The sequence below is a fragment of the Zootoca vivipara genome, chromosome Z1 (genome assembly GCF_965207765.1).
Source record: "Zootoca vivipara chromosome Z1, rZooViv2.hap1.1, whole genome shotgun sequence".
NCBI classification, from domain to species: domain Eukaryota; kingdom Metazoa; phylum Chordata; class Lepidosauria; order Squamata; family Lacertidae; genus Zootoca; species Zootoca vivipara.
The window spans coordinates 25,594,997-25,622,136 of record NC_142583.1 but is presented as its reverse complement, the minus strand read 5'-3'; the positions used below and the strand labels follow the sequence as shown (position 1 = coordinate 25,622,136).

Sequence of the window (27,140 nt, the reverse complement as noted above, 5' to 3'; positions counted from 1 at the left end):
TTTTAAGTTGCTGCATGTCGTGCTCTGTGTCTTGCCAATGTAGATTATCTCCACACAGCTCCACTTCAAGTCCTTTGTGTCTTGCCAGACTGGCTGAAAAGCTCCATGGAGACTGACTGCCCCCACTGGGGTCCTCTCACATTCTTAGGGCTTGTCCACATTTGGGCATTGTTGTTGTTGGCACCCATCTGGCCCTAAAGGCAATAGAGTATGCTTCCAGGGACAAAGTCAAACTACATAGTGACATCTCCAGGAAGCAAGCCTGGGCAGTGTATATGGAGTTTACTCCTTGGTCTTTTCTTCTCTCAAAGATATCCTCCTGCCCCTCACTTGCCTCTACAGCAGGCATCCTCAGACACTGCCCTCCAGATGTTTTGGGACTACAACTCCCATCATCCCTAGCTAACAGGACCAGTGGTCAGGGATGATGGAAATTGTAATCCCAAAACAGCTGGAGGGCCAAGTTTGGGGTTGCCTGCTCTACAGCAACTGCAGAAACTTCCTTCTTGATCATTGAACCCACTATTATTCTCATCTCCTGATTCCACCAGAGCCTGTCTTCGCATGCAGGAGAAGTTTGAAACCCATTTGAGAATTATTTAGCTGTTACTCCAGTTTCCTCCACTCAAATTAGACTCAAGAAGTCCACACCCAGAAGTACTTGCATATGCGGAGTAACTTTAGTTTTCCCCATTGATATCAGTAGGTGTTCATGGTATTGTTCTTGTGTTTTCCCCACCTTCTAATCTGTTGATTCTATTATTCCAATTAAGTACCAATAGGGCATGCATGCAGATAGTTGTATGCAGGCCCACACAGAGCGTGTCTGAGGCCCAGCACTGGAGTCTTTTTAGGATAAAATAAATCTGATTTCAGTGTGACCTAAGCAATGCACTAGATTGAAACCTCTGTGTAGACACAGGTCACTTGTTTCACTGTTCCAAAAGGGAATGTGTATACAACTAAAAAGACATTTGGGAAAGCTAAGCATGATCAGATGTTCATATTTAGGAGAGTTAGACTTTAAAGGACCATTGTGATTTTCTGTTAAGAGAGCACCTTCTAAAACTCAGTCTACAGTACCTGCTTCAGCTTTAATCAGGAGCAGCTGTGCATAATTAGGCATGGAAGCTTTAAAAAGAGTTGGCTCCCTTCAGAATGGAAACAGTCAGGGGGTCCCTGCCCAGATTCCAGGACTGGGAGCTTTTCTAAAGATGCAAGAGCTGTCTCCTTTATACTGCTTCATTGCTTAAAGGCAGTTTAGCTTCACAAAAGAACTTTGACTGTGGATTTCGCTGGCTTCTGCACCAAGAAAACAATATTTTATAAATCTCAACCCCCTGAAACATTCCCTTATGTTTAACTTGAGATTCATGCCGAGTTCTGTCTGACTATACAGACTTTGGCTTTGGCACAGAGCAATGTGTTATGCTTGCTAGCTTTTCAAAAAGTACCCAGCAAGAGTGGTATGCCAGATTAGTCTAACTGAATGTATGCTAGTTAGAGCTCAGATCGTCACACACAAAATTACTTGCTAAAGTTGGATGAAAGCCATACTTTATTGTAAATTGCTTAACTTGACCTCCTTTAATGATGTACTAGCTAGGTAGTGGCTGTTGCCATAATAGCTACAAGATTTTTATTTTTTTAAAAACTCTTTGTGGGGAATTCGTACACAGACTTCCTTTAATTGCACAGTTTGAGCTGTCTCCTACTGTTGAATAATTTTACTAGGAATTTCACGCCACTAAAACTAGTTTTTCCATGAACTTAACTGAGCTGCTCTTCAGTGGAGGATGGATGGTGGCTAACAGATTGAGGTTGAATCCTGACAAGACAGAAGTAGTATTTTGGGGGGACAGGAGGTGGGCAGGTGTGGAGGACTCCCTGGTCCTGAATGGGGTAACTGTGCCCATGAAGGACCAGGTGCGCAGCATGGGAGTTATTTTGGACTCACGGCTGTCCATGGAGGCACAGGTCAATTCTGTGTCCAGGGCAGCTGTTTACCAGCTCCATCTGGTACGCAGGCTGAGATGAGGTACCTGCCTGTGGACTGTCTCACCAGAGTGATGCTCTAGTTATCTCTCACTTGGACTACTGCAATGCGCTCTATGTAGGGCTACCTTTGAAGGTAACCCGGAAACTACAACTAATCCAGAATGCGGCAGCTAGACTGGTGACTGGGAGCGGCTGCCGAGACCACATAACACCAGGCTTGAAAGACCTACATTGGCTCCCAGTACGTTTCCAATCACAATTCAAAGTGTTGATGCTGACCTTTAAAGTCCTAAACGGCCTTGGCCCAGTATACCTAAAGGAGCGTCTCCATCCCCATCGTTCAGCCCAGACACTGAGATCCAGCGCTGAGGGGCTTCTGGTGGTTCCCTCACTGTGAGAAGTGAGGTTGCAGGGAACTAGACAGAGGGACTTCTCGGTTGTGGCGCCTGCCCTATGGAACGCCCTCCCATCAGATGTCAAGGAAATAAACAACTACCAGACTTTTAGAAGACATCTGAAGGCAGCCCTGTTTAGGGAAGTTTTTAATGTTTGACCAATTATTATTTATACCCAGCCAGATGGGCAGGGTATAAATAATAAATTATTTTTATTATTATATTCAGTGGCAGCCTGTGTCCAGTGGTACTGGTAGGCCAGAGGGAAGAGGTGACTTGTTGGCAAAGCCAACTAATTCTGGTTTTGTTCTTTCCTCCTCCTGTGCAATGACACTAAGAACTCTTAACTACTGCAGCACACTTCCTTAGTACTTAACATTTGCCAGCTCTTCTTAGGCAGAGAGCAAGGCCCAGAGCCAGAGCAGCCTGAGGGGCTAAAATCCATTCACCAAGCTTGACAGCCTTTCTTTCTCCCCCAACATCTCATTTTCTTCCTACTGCTTCATCATGTGCAAAGACTAAAGCGCCCTTTAAAACCTCTCATATCTTTAAGTCTCTTATGCCTCTAACTCTTTATAGGGAACAAAATAAAAAAATAAAAAATTCCTTCCAGTAGCACCTCAGAGACCAACTAGGTTTGTCATTGGTATGAGCTTTCGTGTGCATGCACACTTCTTCATGCACACGAAAGCTCATACCAATGACAAACGTAGTTGGTCTCTGAGGTGCTACTGGAAGGATTTTTTTTATTTTTTATTTTTTTTCCGACTACATCAGACCAACATGGCTACCTACCTGTAACTAGAACTCTTCACAGGGAAGAATTGCCTGCTAAGGAGAGCGCCAATAGCCAGTGCCAACCTCTGGACTGGTGGTAAGTAAAGAGTCTGGCAGGAAGGAAGGAAATGGGCAGGCTGGGGGGTAGCCTGAACCTGGTGAGAGAGTGCCCCTTTCAGTCTAATAAGCCAGCATCTGCGGCTACTTTGGGTAGATGCTTTGAAGATTGTGGCCTTTATGACATCTCTAAGCAAAATGTTCTTGTTCTTTTCAAAAGGGAGTAGACATCTGGTGGCCACATAGAAATATCGGGCAATTTCAGTTCACATTCTGAGCATATATGCTGCGATAACAACAGAGGCATGTTCTCCTTCCAGACATGCAGTAGAATCAAGGAAGAGGATGAATAAGCTGCAAAATATAAACAATGATGTGAAGGGCGGGTTCTGTTGCGATGGCAAACTGAGTCTAGGAAAGAAGCAGAAAGCGAACTGTGCTGGAAGCTTTTGATGATGATGATGCAGCAGCAGCAGCAGCAAAGGCTTTGTGTGGGAATTCCGTGGGGCAGGGGAGCATAAGAGAGCATAGAAAAATTATTGGGAGAGTGTTTTGGAGAGAGATGTGACAATGGTAGAACCTCAGCTCCTGTTTTATGAACGTCAGCTGCTTCTGCTCTGTAAGAATTACTATTGAGTTCAAATTAACACCTAAGTACCATAACCACCCTTTTTGTTTATAAATGACACCTTTGAATTCTCCATTTAAAGGAATATATCATTTCTTCTCAGATTTGTATCTTGAGGTATAGCTGACAGTTCATTAGAATTCAGAGGTGTCTGGAACTCAAAAGCATACTTCTTGATGCAAGGGTAAATGGGTCATCATCCACTATAATGATGTTGTTGTTTTAAAAAAAGTTTTGTGTGGTGTTTTTTTTAAAAAGATGTTGCATAACAATTGCTTTTAAAGAAGGAGCATTGTAACTTTTTATAAAAAAAACACTAATGTGTCATGACTATGGAAAGATCTATTACTATCTTAAGTAATAAGAATTTGTTAAGCATATTTCCCAAAGGGAGAACTTCACACTAAGTACAGTGGAGCCCAGTATTAAAACTGAAGATAACAAGGCCTGTGCAGTTACAAATAATAGTGCTTTGTGTGCGCTCTGCTACAGCACTTTTCAGTAATGCTATTTGCATGTAGAGTTTTAATTAAGAGATAACTGTCACCACAGGTTGACTGCAGAAGGCTATAGTATCCAGCAGAGAGATAAATGCCAGTGCCAAGTTATGCAGGTTGGATAGCATACAGGGGGTCTATAATATAAAATGGATTCATAATTAAAAGTCACTTATTGCATAGCCATTGTGTTATATAGAGAAGAGAATGCCTGAAATCTGGCGATTCTGTGGTATAATATATTACCTATGCATTTCCCCCCGGCTCAGCCGCATATGATCCTGTTTTAACAGAAAATGTTTTATGAACTTTTTGAAGTGTAACTTTATAGTTTGCATATACACACATACTTAGATTTATGTCTGCCATGTCCTAAGGCTAAGACTATATGGTAGATGGCCATTGTTCCATTTTATAAGATAGGATATAGAATACAAGAGTGACACATCCAAAATCTTCTAATGGACATGTTCGAACATACATCTTTCCATACATCTGCAAGGAGGACATTGGAAGCTTTCATTTCCACTTCTGGTTAACCGTGATTTGTCATGCCGTCTGGACTTACAAACTGTGGCTGACGTTGCTCTAGTTAGTATAAAACACATCTTTAAACTGTGGTTTGTCTAGTTGGCTTATTTGAACTAGCCATAGTTAATGTTAACCATAGTTCCAGATAACATGTCAATCTGGGTGACTTAAAACAGAAGCCTCCAAACTCCTTGCAGCCACAGAGGGGGGGGAGGAGACAGGGAAGCATGTGATCTCAAGGTTTGCTACGGTTCATTCATGTCACACTAAACCATGCTTTGATAAGTAATGCATTTGAATATGTGATCAATGAGTCCATGTGTAAGGTGGGATTTCAACTTGGATCAGTGTATAGTTATCAATTGTTATCTATGCAGTGAAATCTGAAAATTTATTTGTGCATGTTAGCAACATGGAATTTTGTGAAAATAGATCTCTAGGTTTCTTAAATCTAGGCCAGTCTCTTCATGCCTAAAGGGGGGAAATAGGTGCAGAACCTATGCAGGAGATAAGAGTCTGAGCAAAAAAATTGTCAAATATATAGGGTTTTTTTATTTTTTCTGCTATTCAAAAATTATTATATTGGAAAGAAAAAGTATTCTATTGCTAGTATAAAATCCATATTCACTTCCTGTCATTTCCTGTCTTGCAATTTAGTTGTAAAACATACTGATGTTTGTCCTGTACAAGTTTACAGATTCATAAGTCCTCTGTTCTGTTCTACAGACACAATAAAGAAGAAATAGATTAAAGCAAGTGGGCTATGCAAAAACTTAGTCTCTGCAACCAGAACAGAACCATTGAGTCAAAGTTTACAGTCATAAATGTTTTAAAACTCTAAATTAATATTAAAATAAAGTGAAGCTGAATAATTAAATTATCCGGTTCTGCTATTATATACAACTAGGTTCTAAAAACAAGCATATATATAATGTCAATACCAAAGCTATCCATAGCATCATGAATTTCAAATGAACATTTTCATTATGTGCTATCATTTTGTTTGACCATGATTTATAAAACTTTTATAAATAGGTATAATTTGAAGGATGTAAACAGTGTTTTATAATCTGTCACTCATACAACCATAACCATTTTTTTTAAAAAAAATATTTTTTATTTTTTTCCTTAGGTCCTCCCATGCCATCCTCTTCATCTAGTCAATCCGTTATTGAACATTTACATTCCCCTCCTCCATCACCTAATCTCCATGACAACCAGAGATGGTTGCTAAGTACTAGTGCTATCCAGCCAGTTCAGGACTCTGACACTGATGAGGACTATACTGCCAGCTCTTATCTAGTACAGACCGGTCCTGTTTCAGTTTTTGCTTCAGGTCATGGTAAGATCAGCACATCTTGTCCATAGTTTAAATGCACTTTTTTTTATTTTTCATCCTGTTTCTTCATTCTAATGAAATATTAGCCAAGTTTGAGTGCATATGTGAAAGCACAAGTAGATTTACTTTGTAGAAACCAAGCAAAAATAAGAAGACAGAATCACTTTTTGTTATTTATTTACTTACATATTTAATGAAAAAGTCCTAATTTAATTGAGATGTAGTAGCGTTTACATTATATAGGAAACATTGATTCTTAATTGTACAGAATTGCAGTCAATACCTGCCTAGCATTGTAGATGTTTCTTTTCCAGTTGTATGCCATTTAGCTCAGCTTTGCTGTAAAAATATACTCTAGTTGCCTGTATCAAAATGACTTGGTAAGCTCACAGGTAATCCGTAATGTTTGAACACAACCAGCACTAGCCAAATACATTTTGCTGACAGAGAAGCACCCTCTTTCCTGTATCATTTACAAAAGCCCAGTGCTGCCAGTGGGACAGCATCCTCCATGGTAAAAGGTAAAGGACCCCTGGACAGTTAAGTCCAGTCAAAGGCAACTATGGGGTGCAGCCCTCATCTCACTTTAGGCCAAGGGAGCCAGCATTTGTCCACAGACAGCTTTCTGGGTCATGTGGCCAGCATTACTAAACCACTTCTGGCACAACGGAACACCATGACAGAAGCCAAAGCGCACGGAAATGCTGTTTACCTTCCCGCCATAGCGGTACCTACCGTATTTTTTGCTCCATAAGATGCACTTTTTTCCTCCTAAAAAGTAAGAGGAAATGTCTGTGCGTCTTATGGAGCGAGTGCATGGTCCTTGGAGCTGAATTGCCAAGGGGCTAAAGGCAGATCGTGCTTTTTTTTTTTTTAGAAAGAGCCAAAGGCTAAGGAGGGAAAGAGAGTGTTGAAAGGAACCCACTCAGCAGCTGATTGCAAGAGATCGGGGAGGGAGATAAGAGAGCTAGCTCCCTTCCCACCCACCCGGCCCCTTGCCTAAGCCTCAATTGTTGTCTGCAGAGGGATACATGTGACTGGCTGATTAGATTATCAGTCTGGAAACTGTAGAAATTGGTCCCTTTCCTTTCCTATAGAAGCTTCAGAACTGTGAGTTGAACCCCATAAAAACAGGATTTTTCCCCTTTGCAAGGAAACTCAACAACTTTGAGCTTATCAAAAAATTGGAGCTTTCCCCCTTTGCAAAAAAGATGCACAACTGTGAGCTGACACACACACACACACACACACCCCGAAATGGGGTTTTTCCCATTTGCAAAAAAAGCTGCACAACTTTGAGCTGATCCCCTTTGCAAAAGACGCTTCCTCAAATATTTAATTGGGGGGGGCAAAGGCACCTAGGCCTCTAGGAGTTGGCTGCTATGCCTAGGACAATTCCAGAAAGCAAAATATTTTTTAATTGTTTTCCTCCTCCAAAAACTATGGTCAGGTGCATCCTATGGAGCAAAAAATACAGTATTTATCTACTTGCCCTGACTGGTATGCTTTTGAGCTGCTAGGTTGGCAGGAGCTGGAACAGAGCAGCAGCAGCTCACCCTGTCGAGCGGATTCGAACTGCCAACCTTCCGATCAGCAAGCCCAAGAGGCTCAGTGGTTTAGGCCACAGCACCACCCACATACCTATCCTCCTTGAACACATGAAGGCAACAGGGTTAGCTCAGAGTGGCAGGGTAAGCTGCCTGGCATACACCGCTGACCTCCAATACCTTGTCAGTACTTCCCAGCCCAGTAGATGCCTCCTGACACAGCTGCTTCACTGTGCAAATATATTAATTATTTATGTAGCCCACCTTCTAGGACCAGATATGTCACACATTTTTTTTGCTATTGCATTATGCATTTATTTGCTTGGCAGTAGTTAAATGTTGGCAATGATGAGGGTTTGTGTTTTAAAAATAATAACAACAATGTAATTATTGTCAGGTAATGAGATAGGCCTCATTGATATGTTTAGGGACATTTCAGGAAAAGTAAAGCACAGAGAAGGACAAACAGGGCTCATGATTGGTGGGCAGCGGATAATTCCCAAGTCCTATTTGTGCTAAGGAGCACATTGTACAGGTTGACCTTTGCAGAGTGTGAGTTTGGGCATTTTTCAAGTGTGAAAAGTGTGTGTGTGCAATATTAGTGACAGAATCACATCCTTTTTGATATCTTGAAATTTACATAACTACCCAACTAAAAATCAGTTAATATTCAGATAGGAAATTAACTTCAAAGTAACATTTTATATATCTTCTCATTTCTAATGACAGCAACAATCATCTCCTCCCTGCTGCCATTGGCAGGGCTAATAGTTGATTCAGGTGGGATATGATATTTTTGTGGGACAGCAGTGTATGTTCTGACATGATGTACTCCACACTAGTGACTCCACACTAGGGTTTCAAATAGAGGTGTGGCAATAGTGAGTTTAAGCACCCACATTTCCATATTTATTATGGGTGTAAGCTTTTAAGCAGCTAGTTTGAAGTAGGCCCTAGGTATCCTATTATACCGCGTCATGAGATAATGTTCCCAACATGCAAAAAAGGAGAACCTTTTTGGGGAAATGATGACGGTGCCCCTCCTGTCCCCAAGTTCATTGTGTTATCAAGGTTCCTGATCATGAGGCAACTTCTAAGCACATTAAGATGAATATACTTAGATGCCCCTTTTGGATATTAGTGGGAGGCATGTGAAATTTGGATGGTGCAGTGGGTGCCCCTAACTTGCAGGAAGCATTGGACTGGCATGTACAGTCTTGGCTCTGTATTCAGCCTTAAGGCTGAAAGGCTGAATGTCTCAACAGGGCTAAGGTTTCCATGCCATGTGGCTATCAAGCAGACTATTACAATGGTATGTAAAAATGGGAATCATGGTATAGAAAGCAGCCGTTTTTTCCATATTCTGTTTATATGTCTCTACCCAGAATTTCAGACACATAAATGGTTGCATATTTTATTGCACTTCATCATTTCTATGCTTTTCTTGTTGTTGTTTTATTGTTTTAATGCATAAGGATAGTAAACAAACAAAAATCTCAAAGTATACAAATGAAATTATTTGTAATTCAAAATGTAACATGTAGCCACAAAGCCATTTCTAAGTGTTTTTAACAGTTTTAAAATGTTTTAAATATGTTTTCATTTTATCTTTAAATTGCATTTTTATTACAGATACGTTTGCTGCCCCAGGTTCCTTTAAGAGGAAGAGGGGAGATATATATATATATAAATCAATTTAAAAGTATTCAAAAAAATATTTTAAAAAACTAACCATGAAGATGAAGGGGTTGATACACATGGAAATCTTTGAAAGGCTGGATATATATTGCACATATTGGCTAAAAATGGACAGGGAAGAAACAGAACATCAAGAGTGGAAGATATATCCCTGTGCATTGCATATAATTTATTTGTGAGCAATATAGGAAGAGAAAATGTAGGCTGGATAGTAAGAAAACTTTTCTGCCAGTGGATTATATTACAGTGCAAGTGTGTCTCCTGAGGGAAATGAAAAAAAGTGCTACCACTTCCTAAGTTTTTTAAACAAGAAGGAAAAATTCCTGATCAGTGCATCATTGCAAAAGGTGGCCTGGTTTCTCTAGTATAAGGGCACCTATATTTTATTACTGCAACATTAGTTGACAAATGTGTAAATAGGTATATATCATTTTAGCGAACAATCTGCTCATAACATGACAGTGAGCCATTTATGTGTGGTGCTCTGTCAGTGATCTAATCTTTGTTTAAATTTGTATTTTTCTTACCACCCCTGAAATGACGTTTATGTACATTTTTTTGTTATCACACAATATTTGACTCCAATAACATAAGCATGTTTTGAACTTGGAGCGTACTAGCAAAATTGAGTAATCCAGCTGCCTTATAAGACAAAGTGCTGTGCTAGGCAAGGCAAATATATGTTTACCTATCAAACAACAATAATAAAGCATATAAAATATAACATATACGAGGGATGTGCAATTTGCATTCGGAGCAGTCCTGAATCCCAAGGTGAAGCAGAGTTTATTTGTCAGAGTTGAAGTGGGATCTGTACAAGGTGGTGCGAATCAAGTGGGGCCTCTTGAAGCACATTGTGACACCTCAGCAATCCAGACTTTTAAAAAAACAAACAAACCAACAACTGCTGAAAGCAGGAATAATGTCTGCAAGCTTGTTGCGGTAGGTGGTGATAGAGGAGAGCTGAAGGAGAGCTCCATTGTGATTGGCTCATCAGGCTTGTACACAGAGGAAGTTTTTTCACGTTTCAGTGAATGTCTTTTACTTCTCCCCAACACAAAAACAACTTCAACAATGTCTAGCACCAAAGCCTTTGGACTGAATTGTCTGCAGTTTGGCTGGTTTCTTACCAGGGGCACCTTTCTAATGTATGCAAAGACTTAGAAGAACAAGCAAGCCTGCATAGGAAGAGGCAATACTTAGGTCTCAAGCATCTCCTATGCAATGAAGGTGGCTGACTAGTTCTGTAGCTTACAGAGTAAGGCTTATCAAAAACCAACTACAAAGAGACGGTTGTTATAGATCAGGCATCCCCAAACTTCGGCCCTCCAGATGTTTTGGACTACAATTCCCATCTTCCCCGACCACTGGCCCTGTTAGCTAGGAATCATGGGAGTTGTAGGCTAAAACATCTGGAGGGCTGCAGTTTGGGGGTTCCTGTCATAGATGCTCTGGTGTAAAGGTTATATAAATTCGCAGAAATAAAAGACTTGTTCTTTTAGGTTGCAATCCTGTACACACTTACCTGGAAATGTCTCATTTAATTCATTGGGGCTTTCTTTTGAGTAGAGGTATACAGGTTTTCACTGTTAGTTTCTTGTCTGCTTAAACAAGAGTACATTTTTTTCTTTTTTTTCTTTGATGAACTGGTTAGATCATCAACAAACAAACAAACATATGTAGACTCAGTCTCTAACAGAAACTGAACTTGAAGATTCAAAGGTTATCTGCTTCGTGGATTAAAATTACTGAGGTTTAACCTTTATCCCATAACCCTGACATTCTGTGCAAACCTATTCATGTTCTTACATTATTTCCCATCCATTTTTCTCTCTCCCACCCTTGTATCCCTTAGTGTAGACAAAATAATATTTAGACTGTAGTCCTAAGCACAGTTGTTTTAATGACAGCTCAGTTGTGAATAATGGCACTTACTTTCAAGAAAATACATTTATAATGGGAATAACAGGCATCTTGGTAAAACTGTTTATACACTACAAAGATGTTTATTCAAACACAATAATTTGAAGGGAAAAAACCCCTCAGTAAATATAAAGCAAGCTTGTTCATGTACATTTTGCAAAAATGCATGTTGTATTCATCTAAGCCCACTGATTTGTTATGATTCATACACAGCACTAGCACAGGAATGCTTGAAGCATTTCTCAGTAGCTAGCCATAAAGGCATTTAATCTCCCCTCATACAAAACCAGACAATAAAGAAGGAGGTCAATATCTTTTATGTACAGTTCAACTAATTTCTCTGTTCAACATGCTTGAGGAAAATGGAGTGGCTTTTAAAAGTCAACAAATGTTCCTGTGTACCAGCCAAATTATTTTTGATCTCATTCTGATCTTTGATTTGATGAATCTAGCATATATATATATATATATATATATATATATATATATATATAATCTTTTAATCATCCTGCCAAAAACCTGTCAGCATTGCTCCTCTAATGTGAAATAAAATGTACAGTTGTTCGGTTTAATTAAGCATTCAGTTTTTCTGCCAAGAGCAAATTAAAGTTCCCCATCATCTCAACCTATCCCTACCAAAATCAAATTATACAAAGTGGTGGGCAATTGGTTATAACAATCAGCTGTAGGTTATATTTGCTTTCCAGTTTATATATATATATATATATATATATATATATATATATATATATATATGTTACCTGAGAGAGAAGCCAAGACCAATTACTCCTTTACTGGTTATGGCTTTCACAGCTTTAAGAGAACATTCACACCCACATTGGCCTGGTTTGGACAATCATTGTAGGCTTCATAAGCCTGTTAATGAGACCAGGCTTCCGCCATGCATGAGCTTTGGCACAAAGATCCCAGTTTAGATTAATACAAGCATTCACGTTATATCGGAACTGGGGAACTCTGGATTAATGTTTGTTTAACTCTGGCCAACAACGCATGAAAAATAAGTATGCCTGTTAATTTCTTTTTATAAACATTTAATACCACCTTTTGGCCCCAAATGGTACTGACACCTGGAAGCTGCATACTGTATATTTGGTTTATCCCCTTTGAAAACCATTAAGCATGGCAAGCTTCAGCCTTCATTTCTCCATCAGCCACCATGGCTCCACCATGCCCATAAGACCATGCCCATTGCAATGGGTGCCCCCCCCAGCTCCTATCTCTAATCCTGGTCAGTAAAAGTCCACTAGTGGTATAGAGGCTAGTGGGTGGGACCTTTCCACACACAACATGAACATGAAGTGGATGTGGTGACACTAACAGAGGAACCAGAAGTAGCATTGTGGGTGGAGAGGAGGAAGGCCAGGAGCAGCTGCCCAGCCATGCTGCCTGGTGCTACCAGCCTACATTTAAGCTAGTACTCATCACCACATCCTGTAGCAGTGAATTCTATACATTTTTCTGCTTTACAAATGTGTGATTCCTCTTGTCCATCCTTCATGGGAAAGGGGCAGTTTCCCTATGAGGAACGCTTGCGACAGCTGTTGTGGTGGTGGTGGTGGTGGAACGCTTGCAACAGTTGTTGTTGTTAGTTTAGGGAGAGGGGGTTTTTTAAGTTAGAGAGAGCTAAAGGATAATAAGAGAGATATGATAGGGGTATATAAAGGGGTGTTCACTTTGTTTCATAAATAGGATTCTTTACCTTCTGCTCTCTATATGACCATAGCAGCTTCCTGTTTAGAAATATAGATCTGCTAAGGGTGAGGGGACGACGACAATGAGAGTTTTATAAAATAATGCATGGTGTGGGTAAAGTGAATATAAGTGTGTCTTTGGATGAAATCCTGTTGGCAAGAATGTGCAATTTTATCAGCTTTTGCTGACTTCTTTTTTCCACTAGATAAGTTCTGTGGAGCTCCTAAGCATTCTACTTCAAGTCCTAAAGGTAAAGGGACCCCTGACCATTAGGGCCAGTCGTGACTGACTCTGGGGTTGCGGCGCTCATCTCACATTATTGGCCGAGGGAACCGGCGTACAGCTTCCAGGTCATGTGATCAGCATGACAAAGCCGCTTCTGGCGAACCAGAGCAGCACACGGAAACGCCGTTTACCTGCCCACTGTAGCGGTACCTATTTATCTACTTGCACTTTGACGTGCTTTCGAACTGCTAGGTTGGCAGGAGCTGGGACCGAGCAACGGAAGCTCACCCCGTTGTGCTGGGATTTGAACTGCCGACCTTCTGATCAGCAAGCCCTAGGCTCTGTGGTTTAACCCACAGCGCAAAATTTTGTCCATTCATTTTTGTATATATTTCTGTATGTGAAAGTGGACCAAGTAGCATTGAGAATACTTGTACAGCAAACCACTTCAGCAGGCTTGCAACATTTCAGCTTACTGTGCATTATTAATAAGATTGCTTAGTTTAAAGTCATACCTCTCCCAGATTAATAATATAATATTAAAATACTTCTGAATGTGTTGACAATGGTGAAATTTGGTTAGGGTCACCAAAATGAAAATGAAACTAATTTTTACCTATGATTTTTTGAATAGTTGCATATCAGGGGTGAAGAACCTGTGGGCCTCCATACATTGCTGTACTACAACTCCCATCATGTCTGATCAGTGGCCAAGCTGGCTGGAGCTGATGGGAGTTGGGAGTCCAGCAGGATCTGGAGGGGCACAGCTTTCAAATCCCTGTTGTATATCATCAGTGGTGGACCTACGCTTTTGGGGCCCTGAAGCTTGAACTGTTATTGGGGGGGCCCTTGTCAACCAACAATGAGGTCCGATCACCACATTAAATGTCAGATCACCACATTAAAAACGACAACCCTACTACATCTCAGATTTTGATTAAAATTGCTGTCCTGAATTATCTTGCCTGTCAAAGTCACTGTGGTTGGACTAGATGACCATTGTAGTCCCTTCCAACTCTACAATTCTATGATTCTATTATTCTTTTCTGGGTTTTCTAGCTACATATTCACGTCCAGTTTCATAATTGGAGAACTTTGCAATGTCATTTTCCGGAGACAATATATAGAAAGAATTTAAGTGCAGAATGGCCAACTTGCCACAACGCTCCATCTTTGCAACATCTGCACTAATGACACTCAAACTTTGGGATTGTGAAAATACATCCCTCCAAAATTAATATATTTGAGTTGAGCGACTCAAATTGAATCTACTGGACCCGTTTATTTTAAGCAAGATGGACCAATGTCACTTTTGGGGCCCTTCCAATATTGGGGCCCCTGAAGCTTAAGCTTCATTGCTTTTGTAGTAGATCTGTCCCTGCATAATTAGAAGTTATTTTAAATCTGAACCCAGATTCTAGCAAGAACCTTTGAAAATTGAAATAGAAGCTTTCAAGATGCTGCAAAAGATTTCAGCTATTCATTCAGCAACCTTTGCCTTTGTATGTATTCCCTTCTCCCAGTAAAGCTTCAGGGTAACTTTAAAAGAATAAATTTTCTGCTCTTCCCCATCTCTTACAAAAGACTTCTCCATTTAGTATCTTTCTCTGTCCGGATGCACCATTGACATGAATCTTGCTGTCACTAACCCATTAAGAGCACACTGAAGTAGTATCCCTGGTTTTTAAGGAATGCAGAATTTTGACTAGAAGGCACATCAACCTCCTTCCCTCATGCTAGATCAAGGATTCCTATTGTCAGATGCAATGGGCATGAAAGCAGCAATTTTACAGCACAAAAACTCCAATAACATTTACTGCGGTTGGCTGAGATTGAAATGCACACAGGCACTGCTCAGTCTTGGTTTCTTAAGCACCAGCTTCCCTTGGCTTCTTGCCAGTTTGTGCATTTCAAAGAGACAAGTCCTTTAAGGGGAAAGAGTTTTCCTTGTAACTTGCTGTGGGGTAAACAGACCATTCAGGCATAGTTTATTGCATTACATAGTTGACTATGCATAGCAGAATGGAACACTGTAATTGGCAGAATTATTTTGATCATTGGAATTCATAAGTATGAAATAGCTTTTCTAAGCCAAAAGGAAAGGAAAATGTGATAATTTAATATTGTGAATTGAGTGGTAGCCTGCTTGCGAGAACACTTAAGCCATTTTGATTTTTACATAAATTGATTCTCCAGTTTTGCAATACCGTAATACAGAATATTAGCAGTTAGATACAAATGGGACAATCCAATTTAAGCACGCTTAAGACTCACTGATTTCAAACAGTTGCCTATCTCTCCTACTGAAATCAGGAAGACTAAATGCTTAATGATGGCTGGAGCATTCCCAGCTTGCAATATTTACCAGAAGGTGGGTATTATTTTGTTAGATCTGGTATATATGTTAATTAATCCTTCCTCTATCGTGCATTCTCTACCCCAATCTTTACCCCAAGCCCTCACATCTCAAATCAGAATCCTGCCTGTCACCCTTAACCATCTCTAACCTTTACATGAGTACTGCTAGGATCAGTGCATACCACAATAACCTGTAACTGATATCAAAATATTAATCCACTGGTGGCATATACAAAGAGGCATTTTGGGTTTTTTAAAACAAACATTTCTTTTTATTTATTTTATAAAGCATATTAAAATAAAGAAATAAATAAGAAATAATACAATTTCATGAAAATTAAATGCACACACAGAGGATACAAATTTAGGTAATTGCATTTGGAGTGTAGGTGGCGCTGTGGGTTAAACCACTGTGCCGCTTGGGCGGCCGATCGAAAGGTTGGCAGTTCGAACCCCCGTGACGGGGTGAGCTCGGTCCCAGCTTCTGCCAACCTAGCAGTTTGAAAGCACGCCAAAGTGCAAGTAGATGTATACGTACTGCTCCTGCAGGAAGGTAAATGGCATTTCCATGCACTGCTCTGGTTTCTCTGGGTCATGCTGGCCACATGACCCAGAAAAAGTATCTGCGGACAAACGCCGGCTCCCACGGCCAGTAAAGCGAGATGAGCGCCGCAACCCCAGAGTTGTTCATGACTGGACTTAATTGTCATGGGTCCCTTTGCCTTTACCTTAACATGTCCTTAAAAATACGTTTATAAATTATGAAGATATTGTCCTTGAGGGGGTGTTAGGGGAGGGGAAATATCTTTGGTGGGTCACACCATGCTCCATCTGGGTAATTCATCCACCATAGAAGCTGTCAGCATGCAGCAGTGGCCACACCCCAGGTAATTGCTTTGACTAGTTGGCTAAAACTGGTGAGGTTAGCTGACATGTCTCAAACCCTCGGTGAGTGAGGGATTTGTCTGTCTCCTGCATGCAAAGACAGATTCTGGCTGATTGAGCGGATAAGACCAATAGCAAGTCTTATGGTCAAGAAAGCAGATTCTGCATGTGCTATAGAGAGAATTGAGGGGCAGATGGGGCTCATCAGTCTGGGAAGGTCGCCCATCTAGGAGAAGTAATACTCTGATCCTAAACCTCCACCCCCTTTCAGCTATACTCATTCGTGAGAAAGTTTTCAGGAGTAAACCCTGAAGAAAAATCAATACCGACTGCCTTATTGAGTACAAAAGGCAAAGGAACAAATCCTACACAAATACGGAGTAGAGTCCCAAAGGTGGTTGGATGGCATCTTGTATGCTTGCTTCTGGCACTTCCTGTAGCCAGGTTGGTGCTGAATGTATTGCTTTTCTTTCCTTTGAACTACATCAGTGAGGCCGAGAGGGGGTCTTGTCGTCTGGGCAGCTCAGGACCTCCATGCACACTCTCCAAGCTTGTGCCCTGGTGATTGTCCTTGAAGTCTTAAGATATTCTGACTTGCAGATGAGAAGTTAGTAAGAGTTCCAAATAGCATATTTCACAAGAGACTTTTGAACCATGTCATTATTTACATACATATATATAAAGTTTTGTGTAATAGTTGAAAATTAATCTTTTTTGTATGTCCTCTATTTTGTTTACCATATAAAACCACAAATTGTAGCCAGTCTTACAACTGAATCATAAAATTGTAGAGTTGGAAGGAACCCCAAGAGTCATCTAGACACAGCTAAATAATCCCCGACAAATGGCCTTTCAACCTCTATTTAGAAACTTCCAATGAAAGAGAGTACAGTACACAACCCTCCGAAGTAGTCCGTTCCACCATTGAACAGCTCTTGCAGTCAGAAAATTCTTCCTAATGTTTAATCAGAATATCCTTACTTGTAATTTGAATTCATTGGGTTGGGTCCTACCCTCTGGAACAGCAGAAAACAAGCTTTTTCTGTCTTCCATGTGACATCCCTTCAGATATTTGAAGATGTCTGTCATATCACATATCAGGCTTTTCTTATCCAGACTTAACATACTGTTTCTCCATTTGTATACCACCGTTTATCTGTAGATCTCAGGATGATTCACAACATAAAAATGCATGTTAAAAACTCAAAAATACATAATAAAAAGGACAAAAAATGATATATTTGATATTATTATTTTATCTTTACTATATTGTTATAGGCCCCCTCCTTTTCCTCTCCCCCCAAAAGGCAGATTTGTTGTGGTGAAACCCAGCTAAGTTCAAGTCATAACCCACATACTGAAGGGCAGTATTTTAAGGGGGGGAAACTTGGTGTGAAAACCCTAATTGGAGCTTTTAATTGCATGAAGAAAAAAAGAGAGTAAGGCTTACCAAGAATAATCAGCTTTGCCATGATTAAAATGTCTAGAATACTGCTAATTATTAACAGCAACCTTGTTACGTAGGCACAGACTGCAGTCCTATAGTGAAATAGTGAAAAACCATTTTGTGCATGTGGTTCTTGAATCCTTTAAAAAGTGCAGTCAACACATTTGATTTTTGTGTTATCCAGGGTTATTGTTATGATGTCTGAATATTAAGTAGCATAATTTGGTTAATATTGAACAAAAAATGTGACTGCAGTGTTTTTATGAATATTTTAGTTGCTTCAGATAGCTGTCAGTATGGTTTCCTATAAATGGTATTAAAACAGCTGATTTTTATTTTGTAATAGTTCAAAAATGAGCTCAAGGTCTCTTTTTTTTCTTTCTTTTGTGTTGTGCTTTTTCCATCCCCCACCCCAGACACACACACACACACACACACACACACACACACACACACACACACACTTTCATGAACAATTGTATGTTGTATCTGTAGTAATCTTCCATTTCTGCGTTGCTTTCCAGTAGCTTGCCCTCTGCTGAGTAGGAAAAAGGCAAGAACAAGAATGACCTTGAACCCCTCTGCCAGTGTGTGCCTGTAGCGAAAATGCTTCAGAAACCAAGTGAAGCACTTCTAATGAATTGTGCTTTTGATTCTTTGAATCTGCACAGCATCTCCATCAGGTTTTTACAGCTGGACTCTTGCTGTAATTGCTACTGAGATGAGATGCACAACATGGGGTGTTGAAACCAAGTACTTATATTGTCTTACTGGCCAAAAATATATGGCATAGTAGGAGCAACAGACTTCATGAAATTTACACTTCATGTCTTCATGTTCTTCGCCATTTCTGACATGCTGCTGATCTGTCAGCAGGCACTCTAGATGGAGGTGATAAAAATGACAAATCCAAAAGGTGTTTCTTAAAGCTGCTATGTATCCTTTGAGTAGACAACTCTGGTTGATAAATATAGAATGCTCCAAGACTATGTAGTGTTAGCTGCAATCCCTAAACTAAATGTACTAACTGGAGTACAAATGTTCTCCGTGGGGCTGCTCTGTTGTAAATCATTTGTAGTCCTTTGAGAAATGCTGTCTCAATAAAAAAAAACCAAAAACAAAAAGTATTATTTTGCCACTGGCTTAGCTACGGCCACTCAGAGGTTTATATAGCCAAAAATTAAAATTCAAGAATAAGCTTACATTTTTAATTCCTTAAAATGAAATATTACCTCATTATGCATTTCAGTAATATTAGAATGAGGCTATGACCTACACTAATCCTATGAAATGGGACAGGATAGAAATGGGGGGGGGAGTTCGAAATCTCTTAATCTCTATTAGATTAAGAGGGAGACTTCCTCTTCATGACTACAGTTTTGTAGGAGAGTCTTATTAGTGATGTTTTAGATTGTGGCTATTCTCCTTAGATAATTCACGAAACAATGCATCTTACAACGATTAGTTTCAAGTCTTCTTCAATGTACATTAGTAATATGTAATTAGTTTTAACCATTAAAGTTTGTTCTCCCCTATTCTAACCCGCTGTGCCTTCTATATTGTGAAGAGTTAACTTTAACTGTACTGTACAGTCGTACCTTGGTTTTCAAACAGCTTAGTTCTCGAAAATTTTGGCTCCCAAATGCCACAAACCTGGAAGTGACTGTTCTGGTTTGCGAACTATTTTTGGAAACCGGATGTCTGACAGGGCTTCAATAGCTTCCAATTGGCTGCAGGAGCTTCCTGTAGCCAATCAGAAGCCGTGCTTTGGTTTCCGAACGTTTTGGAAGTCGAATGGACTTCCAGAATGGATTCCGTTCAACTTCCAAGGTACGACTGTACAGGCAATGACTGATAAATGCGCATCTGAAAGACACGCTACCATGCACACATAGTGCCGAACTCAGAAGTGATCTAAAATGTCACTAAAAGGAAAGAACGGGTGGAGTGTGCTTATATGTGCTCGGCCAATGCATGTGGGGGCCAGAACGGAACCCCCATGCAAAATGGTTATTGACTGTGTCATTAAAAATTGTATCTTACATTTATGTGACATTATGTTGATAAGTGACAATAACTTGTAGCCAATATTATTGCTGCAGCATGGGAACCAGACGCTATTGTCTGACTCCCATTGTGCTGGCTCATCAACCTTTGAATAAGGAAGTATTCTCCATTTTGCTTAGTCCGATCATGCTTGAATTGAGTCCACATGATATTTAGAAAGTGCACAAAGAAGCAGGAAACAACATCAAGTTCAAGAGAGTTCTTATCCCTTGAGATAAATGTAGACATTCATATGTTATGCAGATTGATGAAAATTGATGAAACAAAGAGCTGGTGGTTGAGCCTGCTTCACACAACCAGAACCTGCCCCAACTGCTCTTAAGTGAGCTTTGCTGGGCTTAGAATTGGTGTTCAGCCTCCTCTTCTGGCAACAGCCTATAGCTTTGGGGAAATGATTCTACATCCTATGGTGTATGGGACAATTCAAAGATGGATACATGGGAGAATGATATGAAGGATATTTATGGGATAGCGGGTCAATTAATTATTCATAGGTAGGGACACCAGATGAAAGGAGTATAGATATTAATACATCATTCTTCCAGCAGCCCCCACCCCCTGTTCTTTTCCTGGGAAAAGAGTAACTGTAATAGACTGGTACTTAATACTGCTTAGGGGTAAAAAGGCTATTCATCTGCCCTTGAGACTCAGCAGAAGAAAACAACAGTTTCAAAGAATGCATTTTCATCTTATTTAGTAAAAGCAAAGGGATGCACTTGGAGAAACTGATAGTGGTCGCCATGACATTTATGGTGAGGATCGGGTTTTGCATCCTTCCAGCTGCTTTCCAGAGAGCAACTTATTTGGGTTGTTCCACAGAACTTAATGGGAGCCACTGACAACTGAGTACGCCTTTATCTGCATAGCCCTTCTTCTTCAAAGGCATGTCTTTGTTACAGCCACGTCTTGCTGTGAAAAGAATGTGACAATACTCTGGGGGCTGTATATAGCTAGCTAGTTAGATTGATCTAAACTCGGAATACCATAATTCTCATGTAGCACAAACATGTGCATTTCCTTCACACCCTCCATTTCCTGGCACAGTTCAGTCTGGCTACTTTCCCTCCTGCTAAGAAAATGTGATCAGGGAAGGTAGATTCATTGAGTCTGGGAACAAGCCAGTGAGAGAATTCCTTCTTTTATTCTCACACATCAGTCTCTTTCTGCCTGGCTTTACTTTCTGGGAAGACTGGAATTAAAGGCGACAGAAACCACAACTGCTTATAAGCATGAATAGAGATGGAGTGCTCCAGTGAAAAGGTTCTTCCTCTTATTTGTGGGCTCCTGTCTTCCACTTTCCAAAGCAGAGAGGGGAGGGAACTTGGCAGCTGAGCGTGTGTGTGAATGAAGCTGGTCAACTGGCAATTACCAGCCCTTATGATAAGTGCTTTGTTGTGCTATATGCAACTTATTATGGGAATCCAGATAAATTACAAGACTACAAATGAAAAACCGTTGCTTTCATATAAACAGCACCACTCAAATATTACTGCCCTGCAACTTGCACTCATTTCAGCAGGACTAGTACAGAGTGAAATATAAGCTCATCAAAATGGAGGCTGCACAGCAGAAGTGCTTGGTGGATATTTCTCCCTGGTGCTGACGTATACTTAATTGTCTTCTCTGTACTGCCAAAATTTAGGTCTCCCCTCCGGAAACCCCAGTTGTTCCCAGTTCCAGCTCAGCCACAGGCATCGCTGGGATTCTTTCACTGTAGCTTGTTGTGAAATGTTCCGTTTCTTAATGATAATGGACACAAGTAGCAAGGTATGCATTCTGCCTAATAGGGATGATTAAGTTATTAGCCTTGCATTGTTGTGCGTACTTACCTGGGAGTCCCATTGAGCATAGTGGAATTTATTTCTGAGTATGGTAAATATGTATAGAATATCACTGTAAGAGGATCAGCTCTTGCCAGTGACTACTTCACACCATACACATATACTGTATATCACTTGTATACTACAAATAGTGAGTTTCCCAAAAGAAATGCCGTATCTTGTCTTTTCCCTCTCTTCTCTTGTTTTCCATTGCAACCTATTTTTCTTAATTTATACAGGTATTTCATTATTTCCTAACCCACACGCTGGTGGCGCTGTGGGTTAAACCACTGAGCCTAGGGCTTGCCGATCAGAAGGTTGGCGGTTCAAATCCCTGCGGCGGGGTGAGCTCCCGTTGCTGGTTCCCAGCTTCTGCCAACCAGCAGCTCGAAAGCACGTCAAAGTGCAAGTAGATAAATAGGTACCGCTACAGCAGGAAGGTAAACGGCGTTTCCGTGTGCTGCTCTGGTTCACCAGAAGCGGCTTTGTCATGCTGACCACATGACCTGGAAGCTGTACGCCGGCTCCCTTGGCCAATAACGCGGGATGAACGTCACAACCCCAGAGTTGGTCACAACTAGACCTATTGGTCAAGGATCCCTTTACCTTTTTATTTCCTAAAAATATTTTGTAGGCTTTTTAAAAACTCCGTTTTATTATTTTTGCTTTTCTTATTGTCCTCCCCTTTCTGGTGTCTTTTGCATTTCCCCCTCAATTCCATTTGTCAAAACTCTCAATGGAATACAAACCTTTCAGTAAAAGGTGATTTTCTCAAAATGTGCCTGCCTTAGGACAGCTATTTAATTGGGAGAAATCCAAATTTCCATCCCATACCACTTCCTGACAAAGACCTGCATAACAAATACCTATTGCATTCCCCCCCCCATAATTGAAATAGGCATATCATGTTTTCACTTTGATATTAGTTTCTCCCTGTAAAAGAAATGAAACATGTATGTAAATATATATATATATATATATATATAGACAGTGAGTTTTAGCTCCATTACAGGCTGCAGTTCCCTAGAATCATCCTATATACCGGTAACTTATGTCATCCAAGGAAGCTGTACTTTTACACACAATGCATAGTTAACCTATGGAATTCAGTCCCACAATATGTAGTGATAGTAACATACTTTGAGGCTTTAAAAGGGGATTAGACCAATTCATAGATGGTAAGGCTATCTCCATGGCTACTCTAGTGTTGCAGACAGTATGCGTCTTAACATCAGTTCCTGGGAATCACAAAAAATGTGTATACTGCTTGTGGGTTTCCCATAGGCATCTGGTTGACCACTGTGATAACAGAATGCTGGACTAGGTGGACCTTTGGTTTAGTCCAGCAGGTCTCTTCTTAGATTCTTGTGCCTTGAGACTCTAGTGCACTGAGTGGAGTGGAGTGGAGTGGAGTTGAATTCAATAACAGCTTTTGACATTTGTTTGCAACCACAGCTTTTTCATAAGCTATTTGTGAGACAGCTCAGCTTAGTGCCTGGCAGTTAGGAATCACATGACTTGCCTAGACTGACTGAAAACATAGCTCCCATGAACTGAAATTATCTTCTTCAAAACGGCAAGTCTCTTATGAACCAATAGGCACGATAGCTCTACCTCACACCATAGTTAATTTTGTTCTAAGACTGCTTTTGAGAAAACTAGTTTTTTGTGTCCAGAATTCTCTACAAAAGCTCACAATATTGGCACATCTAGAGAAGCTCTCTACCAATCCTCTGTGTTGTTCTTCCTTCTTATTGTGAAAGGTGCAGGCCGGCTATTGCAAATTCTGGGCACTCTTGAGCTTCTTCAGGCATGTCCAGTGTCACTGGGATGCATTCCAATATACTGAATATATTCATACCTAGGTCAGTGAACTGGGAGAGCTGAATGTTTGTGAGCCTATTAGAAAATGAACCGAGATTTTGTTATAATTTTAAGCTGGATTCACAATGAAGGGTGAGCTTCCGCATGAGCTTCCATTAACCCTTCTGTCATACCTGGAGGCCCTTCTCTCTCTGGGTTCCCCTGCCACCTGAAGTTAGGTGGGCGGTGACTGGAGAAAGGACCTTCTTGGTTATGATGCTCCATCTGTGGATTGCTCTTCCCAAGGAGGCTTGTCTGGTGCTAACTCTGCTGTCATAAGCTTCCTGCAGACTGATTTTATGTGTTCCGCTGAATTTTGTGGGCTACTTTTATCTGCTACTTTTTTAGTTTTAGCTTTCCTAGACATTTTGCTTAAGGTTGACATTAAAGTATTTAAAATAAATAAATGGGGCAGTATCCAATGAAGTAATTCCTTTAGCACAAGGGTTTGCATTTCTGCAATAGAATTTTCCCTCAGTCTACTCTCCCCATGTGTCGCACAAGCTTTCCTGCACATCTGCTTCATAGGGTTGGGGAAAACTGCATGACAGAAGAGATGAAGGAAAAGCTTCATTGCGCAACCAAAAGTCCTTGTGCTAATGGAACTACACTTTTGGATACTGCCCTTAGCCTCTCTTGCTGAAGCTTCAGAAGCTTCACCACTTGGACATAGACCTAGGTTATAAACAGCCCCACTATAACTTATGGTAAGTAAGAATTGCCACAAGGAAGGGAGCTGGGAAATTTTTACATACAAGTGGATAACTATGTATGTATGTATGTATGTCACAAATAATTAGCGTAGATAACTGTGACCAGTAGGTTTTTTCCTAGAAAAATAGGTGCCAGCACTAACCTTGAAGTTTTTTACAGTTCATGTCACACTTTTTAACCAAAAATAAGATGCGCCGGTACTGTGTACCCTTGAGTACCTCCTGGGGGAGCACTGATTGTGGGTTATTAAATATATTTATGGTGATATTCACTAGGCTGATATAGGCTTTAATATCATGATAGACAAAATCTACAAAGTATTGTTTGTGCCTTTTTAAAGGATGGATCATGGTTTTCTAATTTAGCATTTTCTCTCCCTCCCCCCCCCCCAACTACAAATTATTTCCAGGCCTATGTTTTACTAGCTGCTACAATAATCATATTGTTTCCAAACACTTTGAGGGTTTAAAAAAAAAACAATGAAGTAGTATGTAAGTTTTATTAAATAAATAAATAGCAGATGTTTCAATGAATGGAATTAGCATGTAGCAGGCAGCAGAACAAATTCTGAGCTCCCCCATCCCAGTGGGCCACTGAGACAGATGGGCAGAGCTAACTCCTCTTCAGCCAGGGATCAGCTGTACTATGGAAACTATAGTACAGCCAATCCCAGCAGTGATTGCCAGGAACAATTAAGGCTCCCAATTGTTCCTTTGCAGCCATGTCTTTGTCTGCCCCACACCTAACATCACATGTAGTTTGATGAAGTTCTTTACCAAAGGTAGTTCCTGCTGTTAGTTTTGAACCCTCTAGGCCAGGGGTGTCAAACTCAAATTCATCGGGGGCCGCATCAGCAGTTTGGTCACCCTCAAAGGGCCGGTTGTATCTGTAGGACTATGTGTTCACTCTTTATTATCATAAATTATTGTCACTGCATTCAATTATTACTGTTTTTTGTAATAATGTAAGTAATAACTAGCTCTGAAAGCGGAAACATAGTCAGAATAATGGCAAGTAGATATTCAAATGTACAATTATTGTACAATTTATTGAAAAATGATTTTTGATAACTGCACTGGGTGGTGGAGGCTCGCTAGGGTTTCATGCAGGACCTTTGCAGAGCTACTTTGCAGAGGGGAGGGGAGGAAGGAAGGAAGGAAGGAAGGAAGGAAGGAAGGAAGGAAGGAAGGAAGGAAGGAAGAAAAGAGGCAGTGGGAGGGAGAGAGGAAGGAAGGAAAGAGGGGAGAGAAAGAAGAGTAGGAAATAAGGAAGGGAATAAAGAAGAAAAGAAAAAGAAAGAGGGAGAGAAGACGGAAAGGGAGAAAGGAGGAAGGAAGTAGAGGGAAAGAAAGAATAATAATGAGGGAGAGGAAGAAAGCTGGGAAGGAAGGAAGAAAGAAAGGAGGGAGCAGGAGGGAGAGAGGAAGGAAAGAGGTGAGAGAAAGAAGAGTAGGAAAGAAGGAATAAAGAAGGAAAGAAAAAGAAAGAGGGAGAGAAGACAGAGATAAAGAAGGAAGGAAGGAGAGGGAAAGAAAGAATAAGAACGAGAGAGAGGAAGAAAGAAAGGGAAGGAGGGGTCGCCGCCTTGATTGCGGGCCACATGGCGAGGGCCACATGACGAGGTCTGGCGGGCCGGATTTGGCCCCCGGGCCTTGTGTTTGACACCCGTGCTCTAGGCATTTAGAGAACAAGCTAGTCATAGTGTTCTAGGATCACATATCTGTACCCTTCTAAGCTCTAAGCACTTCAACAGTTCTGTTCCCAAAACATTAGAAATAACCTTATCCTTCCCCACTCCCCTGCTGAATGGCATCACTACGTTTCTCCTATTTCTCCTCCTCCACCACTTATTTACTTATTCTGTGACAATTACTGTATATCATTTTTTTAATGCTGCAAGTGAAAATGGGGTTTAACCTGTGCTCCTTGTTTATATTATTATTTTCATAGCATTTAATGGAAGTTTTATTAAATAAGAAAGTTGAAATAAGTCCCCAAAGTGCAGCCAGTTTCTTAAACCTATAATTTCCATTAAAACATACTATTTCTTTGACTGTTACTTCTAATGTACTATGAGATAATTTGCCCATTACACAAGGGAGAAAGACGGTGATAAGGTTGTGATAAGATTACATGAGAGTGTGTGATTAAATTGATTTTCTTATTTTTCTATTTTCGTTTTAAGTCTTGTAGCCTTTCTTGGTGTTCATAGGTATTGCTATTTTGTCCATATGACGGGATTCTATAGTGGCCAGAAACATCTAAACATGATTCTTCTGCCAGTCCTATAAAATCTTGAACTTCATTTTACCAATTAAATGATGGTGGGCTTTTAAAGGCTCCTTATATTTTTTGTAAGGAAACAAATGAAAACTCCATTGTAACATGTGCGGATATTATAAGTACACATTTCTTTAAAACCCTAAATTCTTTCATTTTGTCCTTGAGTTCATGGAGACAAGGAGAGTTAATGTGATCATTTATCTTCCTTTCATGAAATATGTAAAACTTTTTATCACAGTTTAATTGACTGAATTTAGACATCAGTGCCTGTGAATTCTAATGACAATATAAATGAAGACTGTTTTCTTCAATATTGTACTGTTTAACAGTTGTACACGGTGTGTGTGTGTGTGGGGGGGGTTATCCTAGATGCCA

General features: G+C 40.3%; 1 protein-coding gene across 11 annotated transcripts in view; it reads left to right on the top strand.

Annotated features, from left to right (window-relative positions):
- TENM3 (teneurin transmembrane protein 3) overlaps positions 1-27,140 on the top strand; it is a 1,254,397-nt gene that overhangs the window by 1,073,551 nt on the left and 153,706 nt on the right. For 6 of the 11 annotated variants that reach the window (XM_088659538.1, XM_088659521.1, XM_088659527.1 and 3 more), the window contains one exon: positions 6,016-6,225. The exons of the other annotated variants lie outside the window; for them this stretch is intronic. In XM_088659538.1, coding sequence (XP_088515664.1) covers positions 6,016-6,225 — 210 coding nt within the window. The remainder of the gene's footprint in view (positions 1-6,015; positions 6,226-27,140) is intronic. 11 annotated transcript variants of the gene reach the window in all.